Raw genomic sequence first — 8,899 nt, 5'->3', positions numbered from 1 at the left:
TCTTTGCACAACTTCAGGTGGGCTAAGTAAGACTGCTAAGTGACAGGGGATATCAGCTGCAGATGTGGCTATGCTTCTTCCAGGTTAGGAGCCAGCTTGCTTTAGCAGTGCAGCATGCTTTTGGGAGCAGCTATCAGATATGGTACATTTCCCCTGTAGACACGGCCTACAGCAAAAGTGTTAAATTTCTTTGGCCCTGCAGGCCAGATGAGCGGCATCGGACTAGTCCACAGGCTAGATCAGGCCCACAGACCCCTGCATGCTGGATCCAATACATGTAGCACCCACTCTGGCCAGTCTGGTTGGGGACTAGACTTCTTCCTGCTGTGCTGCTGCAGCTCTAGTATGGCTGCTTTTGCTCTGATACTTGGCCGCCAAAGAGGTGCTGGAGTCCCAGCAGCACTGTTGCTACACAAATTGCCAATTGTTCAAATCATGAATGAGATCTTATGAGGGAGGATAAGGCAAGATGCCGTGTTTATTGATTAAGCACTTAATACACACACGCCACATTCATACCCCAATTTCTGTTCTGTGCTGGTATATGTTACCAGTCTTATTGGTGCTCGGATCAACTTAGTGGCCAGCCAAGTTGATCATGAGTAGGAGCCAGACTCCTGCCAATCCATCCTGTCAGACGAAACAATGCTCCAGGATGACATGCAGAACAAGACCCAAAATCGATTTGTCTCGCCCCATCTTTTATAGCTTGCAAATTCACCCAGTCCTCTGGGATTTTGCTGGGTTATCACTGTGTTCTTTCTTGAAGGTCAATTGTCGTTGTCCTCTCACTGTTCTGGGGTGGATTCTTCTTGTTTGATTTGTTTTTATCTGTCTGCATTCTTCAGCCAGTCACAACCTGATGTTTTCCTTTTCCACAAACACACTCTCACCCATACAGCATACAAAAGAGTAAAAGGTCGAGCACTTATGTCATGCTACAGAACAATACAAAATGGAGCTTCTTAAGGCAATGCAAACCTCAAGAAAATACATAAAATTAAAAGCAATAGGCAAAAAGTCTATTTGTATAACACTGTGGCTTGTTCCCATGGTGGCAGTCAAACAGCGAGAGCTGTGGTGCTGGAGTCCCAGAAGCACCATGGGAAGAAGCCTGGTAGCATGGGTGCTTGACTGCTGCTGCAAGAACAAACTGAGGTGCCGGACTTCTTCTCACAAGGCTGATTTGGCTCCAGCACTGTCTCTTCTTCCCAGGTACTTGGCTACCACCACAGATAGATCCCCAGTCCCGGCAGGGCAAAGTCTGTGGGCTAGATGATCTGGTTCTTCAGGCTAGATCCAGCCCATGGGCCATATGTTTGACACCACCCATCTACAGGTCCCAAGTGTCATTGGGACATCTATTGCTACTGTATTATGAAGTATGATGTAAGTCTAAGAAGTACATTGTAGGGGGAACATGTTCCAAGAATTACAACTTGAAGAATATAATTATATCTTCACCCAGCCTAGGAAATGAAATATGCTTTCAAGTGGCTGAAAACACGGTAGAAGGCAGGAGAGAGGCTCACCTGATAGGGTAACTGAATCAGAAATGCATCTGTTTTTGGCAATAAGAGCTCACTTCATCAGAGAGCAGGCTATCAAGTGGAGAGTGGTTTGAATACAAAAGAGAAGGAGAGAGGGAAGGAGCAGGGCTGGAGAGGCAAATAGGTAATAAACCCGTACTGACAGAGAGGTCAAAAACTATGCCTGGTAATGGGATAAGAATCTACAGTCCCTGTCTAGACCATACTTAACACAGTCTAGTTTGTAGGTGATTCCTTGTTCTGCAATTTCACATTCAAGTCAGCTTTTAAAGTTCGGTTTGGAACAGCTATGCTGAGGTCAGCAATGGAATATCAAGGAAAGTTAAAGTGTTTGCCACAGGCTTCTGTGTGTTTTTGGACTCAACGTTAAATCTTTGGTGTTATATAAGGAGAATTGATCAAAATATGGGATTTCTGTGCCACAGGATACTGACCTTACATTTGTTTTTATTCTAAAGTGGGAAAAAGTACTCAGATTTTCCAGACGAGAAATTCAAAAAATTCATCCAAGAAACACCAAAACAATTCATTCTGCCATTTTATCTGGGTGCTAACAAAATGTGAAGGACAGAGCATGTTATACCTATTCATATTTTCACACAGTGCTAAATGTGTGATGTTCAAAATTGCTTAGTTCAATAAATGTACCTTCTGTAATCAGATCATATGGAGATTGGCTATATTATTCTGACTATTCAAAAACTGCTGAAGTCCCGAACCTTACTTACAATCGCATCTTTTCCTTCCCAGCAAGTTCTGAGGCATAGCACTGCAAAGAATTATACATGTCCATGTGTGTGAGTGTGATTAGGGGGAGGGAAAAGCATAGTATGGACATAAACAGCTTGGCTTTTCTTTATGAGAAACTAACATTCCTGCTGACTTCAGGAGCTGCTCCAGGTTGATATTTTTTAATAATGCATTTTAGAAGAATAATAAGCAGATTTAAGGAATCCCTTCCATAAAATAAAGTCTGTAACAAAGCTCTTTGGGGAGATAAATAAATGTTTGATGCTATGAATTATTCACTGCTAGCCCGTAACCAGCTCTGGATGCTAGGTGCTGAATTTGGTGAGCTGGAAGGAGTTATAACAGCCACGGTTTCTGTGGGTGTAGTCTGGCTGATTCCAATAACTAACTTCAGTGGAGCTCTGCCAATTTACGCCCACAGAGGATCTGTCTCCAATGTTTTTGTTCTGTATTACAGCTAGTCAAGGAGGGGGAGGGGAGGAGCACTGCATTACGAGGCAGCTGACCATGGAGAGTCTTTTGGCCAGGACAAAGTATCCAGTGACAGACATGACTACAGAGGAAGGGAGGCAAATTGCTTGAGATCTGTTCTATGCATGAAAGCGCACTCAGCAATGTTTGATGGTTTCTGTGAAAACATTGTGTAACTGTGCATTTGCTCTAATACCCAGGGCTCTAATACCACACTGACATTGGAACGGGTAACACTTTGGGAGGCTGTGCTTCATTTGACTCCCTGCTCACAAACAGTTATCTCTCTCTCAGATCCACCATGTGTTTTTCCCAGTTTAATGTATTTATTTATCTCTGTGTGTGTTTCCAGGTCCAAACTGCTTTGCAGGAACCACAATAATTCCGGCTGGCATTGAAGTGAAAGTGGATGAGTGTAACATCTGTCACTGTCACAACGGGGACTGGTGGAAACCTGCTCAGTGTTCAAAACGTGAATGCCAAGGCAAGCAGACTGCATAGAGGCAAAATCCCAACCAATGACAAGTCCATAAAAAAATGTAATGGCTTCTATACTGCACATGTTAAACCTCCTGCCAGCTGTAAAAGGGTCACCAGCAAAACCTTTTAGGGTTAACAAAAGTAAATATTTTACTAACAAGAAAGTTCTGTCTCTCATTCTCTCTCTCTCTCTCAATCTCTCTCTCTCCCTCTCTCAATTTCTCGTTCTTTTGCTATACAGAATATATATACAGTATCTAAATAACTATTCTGCTTTTGTAAGCACCAGTGCTTGATGAGGACTCAAAAACTGGTTTTTTGAAAGGAAAATACTTATACAAATTCCTCCACTGGTGATGCCTCCAACCTGCCAATTAACTTACGGCTCTTTCATCACTTCCTACAATATGAACTGCATTTTTTTTTCTGCTGTGATTTTTAGTATTTTCCTAAAATTTGCACAGCCAGAATTGTCCAGGTAGTAAGATTAGGAGAGAAACAAGAACAAATCATTTTGAATGACTAATGGTACTAAAAAAGACACTGAGGGAGGGAGGGAAGGAGGAATTAAATTAAAAGAAAAAGGAAACGGTAATACAACTTGCTAGATGCACAGATACACAGTGATTGGACACCCTAGGAGCAATCTGTCTGTGTTATGTTTTCTCCACTGAGTAGGGATAATCAATATGAAGAATTCAACACAATATTCACAACTGATACACTTAAATCATCAGTCAAGCCAACAAAAGATACTAGCGTTGTTAAGTGGATGGATTTGGTTCCATTGGTATCATGGGAAACACAAACAAAATAATTTTAAATATAACACATAATAGGTTCAGAAACTAAGATAAAACATGTGCAACATTTGTTACCAACCAACATTCATCAGTCTCTTTATTATGGGCTGCCTGTAATACACTTCTACATTTATACCTGGTGCAACTACTGGCTTACACCAATGATTAGTTTATCCCTCTGTAAGTTCTGGTAGCATAAACCCTGGAGCCAAGGTAAGTAGATCCACAGTTAGTCTGATCAGCATTGGCTTCTGAGATGAGTTGGCTTAAATATGCAGTTTCCCTGAATTATGTCTGAGTTTACCTTGTGACTGTGCCATTATAGCTCCTCATCCTATACAGTATCAGTGCCAAGCACTGATACCACTGAAGTCAATGACATTTCAATTGAGTTCAGTGAGATCAAGATTTGCTCAACTGTTTCCACAACAAAGATGGAATTAAACATATCTCTCTAATCAGCTGCCAGTGGAATTTCCAGAGCTCTGTTTGTTGGTCATTTCTTTATGATTTACATCACTGGAAAAGGTGCAAGTTAAACATGTTAAGATCCAAGTATATAATTAGTAAAACTGCCCTGGAAGACAGGCAAAAAAGTACCAGTGGATGACTTGTGACATCATAGAGCAAGTTAAACCCATGTCCCTAATAACATAAAGATATGAATTGCTGCTTAGTGTATTCTGCTGTCCTATGTATGGACAGTAGACAAGACATTTTGCCACCCAAACCCCTACTAAGGATCCCTTCACTTTTCACCCACCTCTCTTCATCACCCCACCACAAGCCCTGCAACATAAAACTCATTCTGGTTAAGGAACTCAGGTACTCCAAAGAAATGACCATGATGCTTGATACCATTCTAGAAGTAGATGATTGATGTTGAATATGTGACATCTACATGCAAATGTATCATGGGAGCCTTTCCATTGACTTCAGTGGAAGCTGGATAGGGCTTAGAGAAGTTTGGTGTACAACATGTAGCACCACTGAACTAGGCTCAGTTAGAGTTTTCCCCAGATTTATAAGGGAGCTCTGCATACAAGGTTATATTATGACCTTATGCCCGTGCTTGAGTAATAACTTCCTTTAGGAAGCCAGCTGCTTCAACTGAAGCCAGTGGGATCATTTGTGGAACAATAGGATTTCAATGTGTTCCACAGATATTCGAATAGTTTGTCTTCCCTCTTCAGAACACCTAGTTCTATCAAGAGAGAATAGCTATTCCTAAAATTAATAATGTGAGGATCTTGTCCTCATGGTCCTTCAGTACAATGTTTACCTTCCAGTGCAAATAGCCTGACTGTCATCATCCTGCAGAACAAGAAGAGAACTTTCTGTAGAGCATCAGCCTATAGCTGTTGTGGCTAGTAAGTCATGCTGCGCAACTGTGAATCAGCTGTGAGCACCCCTGCATGACTTATTCATATCTACACAAAGTAGAGTCATTCCATTGTTTCCACTCATGGAAAGATAGAGATGTGCTATCTGGTATCTGATAGTAGCCAAGTGCTGCCTTCAGAATTCACAGTCCTGGGAATAAAAAATAAATGATAAGGTTGGATTCTGATACGTAAAAGAAAACCTCTAGTGGAGTCATGATGCATAGTGTCCTATGAATTATTGAAGAGCTACTGTTACCAGCCAGAGAGTCTTTTCATGGAGTTTCACTGCAAGCTACTTCTTCTTAAGACCTTGTAGCACTGACACCTGTCCCTTTATCTTGCTGGAGACATGAGCCAATACTGTGATGGAACTACTCAAAGGGGTGATATCATTTTATAGCTCTATTACAACAAAGTTACTGAGAGAGTCTTTAAAGTCATTGCTTATGATTTGTTTGCATTTTTTGTTATTATGATTTTGTTAAATCTTTCAGCCCATTAATTGTCCTTATTAGAATCAATGACAAATACTTAGGGCTGGACCCTCAAGCTGGTATAATGAGCATAGTCTGACTGAAATCAGTGTACCCTAGTTGAAGATCCAACTTTTTGTCTATTTGTCTTCAGTGGGAACAGGATCAGAACTTCTGTTCACAACCAGACTGTTGCCTCTATGTTCTTCTTTCTTCCCCATTTTTTTTTAATTTTTGAGGGCCAAATTCTCAACTGGTGTCAGTCAGCAGAACTCCTTTGATAACACCTAAGCTGATTCACTCCAGGTAAGGATCTGGCCCAGGTACTTTAACTGCTACTATTAAATAAGGGATCATCACACTTATTTGAAAGCTGACGCCTGTCAATGACTAGCCAGTTTCAAAATCTTTAAACAATAGCGTGCCTGAAAACTAGTGAAAAAAACACTATACTGTAAAAAAATGGGGTTCTAGCAACAATATTTGATGTGTAAAAGAATATATTATTAAAAATTATTTTGTTAAATATAAAGTGTGTTAACCAGCAAAAAAAAAAAAAACAATGCTTGTGGTGTATTTTACTCTTCCACTCTCCCCCAAAGCCCTTGTTCCTTCAACGTACCTCTCCATCTCATCCAAATGAAACAGACCAACAAATTCTCTGGGATGTGGTTAGGGATTGCCAATTGCCTGAGTAAAAATATTCATGAGAGACTGCAGGAGGTGGCTTGGTGTCTATAAATAGCTGGGGATTTCCTGAGCTTTGACAGATTTCATGGAGAGCGACTTATGCTCGGCTGATATAAATCAGCACAGCTTCATCCAAAGTAGTAGAGCTGCACTGAGTTGCACTAGCTAAGCATCTTTCCCATGGTTGGTTCTTCCACACAGGTTTATGCCTTGCAAGATATCTCCCAAACTACTGTTAAACTTTGTGCCTTTCAGCACCAATGACCAAAGGAGTTGCCAGGAGTTAGTTTCTGTATCAGTGAATTGAAAGAACAATAATGAAACAAAAAGGAGAATTACATAAGATAGCTATTGGACATTCTTACTCAGTTTGCTCTGTAGGATTTGCACAGCAGGAGCTTCTGCTTTTTCTGAAAACATTAGTAATACATCACTCTTCCATCTCAGAGCCATTTCACAGACATTCATGGATAATGCCTCACAACATCTTTACAACAAAGGGAGCATCGTTGCAACAATTCAACAAGGGGTGCATTTTACACATTGGGAAACTGAGGCGCAGAGATGCCCAAGGTCATGCTGAAAGTCTGTGGGTCTAGAACCCTCTGGATGCCCAGGACTCTCTTAGCTCATGTTGGTGGCAGTTTAAATTGGATGCCGTCTACTGAGAGTAGTTATTTGTTTTCATTTCACAGAACCCGTTTTGTACTTCCAGAGGGAGATGCATCATTATTTACCCTAATTAGGAGTTACTCTAATTAATTACAGATTAATTACTGTAGTTAATATTTGTACAGTATTTGGAACATGTACAGAACTATATGTACATAATATTATTTTATTTATTAATTAAGCCAGACATCATCTTTATTCCATGCTCCACTGTTTAATAGTTTTATAAGAGTGGGATTCTGATACCATTAGTAGCACTGGGCACAAGTACACAAGATATTTACTGCAGAGCTGTCTAATTAGGTCCACGGTAAACATCTCAGCATCTACACATGTAGCCCTAATAAGCCACAGGAAACTATTAAACTCCACCGCAGAACAGTCTGTAAATACGAGTCTTATCCCGTGGCAGAGTTTTTTAGTGCACCGCAACACAGATATAGACACTGCCCCCACTGGCTGGGGGACAAGGGTGTTTCAGCACAGGAGCTGCCTTCTGGCTAGCCCTGCACTGGAGCACCCTCATGCCCCATCCAGCCCATCCACAGTATGTTGAGCCAGGCTGGAGCAGCCACGGGCTGGCAGGCTGGCCAGGTCCCTTGCCAGCCTAGGCTGCTCCAACATGGATCAACATGCTGTGGTCCCAGGTACACATTCAAATGTGGTACCTGGGAGCAATAAGCTCTGGCATGATATGCACTGGAGTTTATTACTGCAAATTAATTGCCAGTGTAGATATGCCCATTGAGTAGTACTTTACTCATTAGGCAGTACTGTTCATTTCAGTGGTACTCTTGAGAGACCAAGATTTTACTCATTATGAGAAGGAGTGGCAGAAGTGGCTTAGAGCTAGTTTGACAAACAAGACAGGGGGTTTTTTCCCCTTGGACTGCAGAAAATCTTTTTGTATGGACAATGGAAAGTAAAGAAAAAAACCTGGAAAAATGATCTGCTGTCAAAGGAGGAAATTAGCATGATTCTGAATTTAACAGTTACATTTTGATCATAGGTCAGGAAACTACAGAGTGTAGATACAGGGAAACCCAAAGTTATCACCACTTCGAAGTGGCAATCCCCCTCAAAATCTAGGAGACTTCCATTCCTTTATAATAAGCTCCCTATGAAAAGCTGGCAGCTGGAAAGTATATTGAAGCTAATACACTGCTCTACCCAGGTGCTGCAGATGTATGCTTTAGCGTCTGCTGAGCAGCCACCCAAACCTAAAGCTAATAAGCTGCATCATGAAAACAACATGAGTGGCACATGCAGGGAGAGAGGCAGGAGGAAAAAAAAGCTTGCCAGAGGGAACATAATAGGTTTGCAAGGCAAAGTAAAACAACCCCCATGAACAGTAGAATGTACCTTAGGGCCAGACATAGAGAAAGGAAAGGTTAAGAAGCACAGAAACTCTATGTCACGAATGAGAGAGAGCACTTTGTGGCTGAAGTCTTCTTAAAAGGAAGAAAAAAAATCAAAATGTTCATCTTGTTGACCTTACATATGACTGGGGTAAGGGAGGTTCCTGTTAGCTGCTTATTCCTGTAGATGAGATACTAGAACTAACAAAAGCAGTAGAGAAGCAGGAGTTTACAGGAGAGAAGAGGGATATTTTAGAAATGGGGAAC

General features: G+C 41.3%; 1 protein-coding gene across 1 annotated transcript in view; it reads left to right on the top strand.

Moving 5' to 3' along the window:
* The window catches only part of VWC2L (von Willebrand factor C domain containing protein 2-like), a 121,973-nt gene extending 116,287 nt beyond the window's left edge, over positions 1–5,686 (top strand). The window contains exon 3 of the mRNA XM_019523398.1: positions 3,124–5,686. Coding sequence (XP_019378943.1) covers positions 3,124–3,272 — 149 coding nt within the window. The 3' untranslated portion in view covers positions 3,273–5,686. The remainder of the gene's footprint in view (positions 1–3,123) is intronic.
* Positions 5,687–8,899: the final 3,213 nt, after the last annotated feature.

This window comes from Gavialis gangeticus, unplaced genomic scaffold, assembly GCF_001723915.1.
Source record: "Gavialis gangeticus isolate Ggan-Ray unplaced genomic scaffold, GavGan_comp1, whole genome shotgun sequence".
Classification (NCBI taxonomy): domain Eukaryota; kingdom Metazoa; phylum Chordata; order Crocodylia; family Gavialidae; genus Gavialis; species Gavialis gangeticus.
Note: the sequence above shows the minus strand (reverse complement) of the source record. Positions and strands in the feature narration are given on the sequence as shown.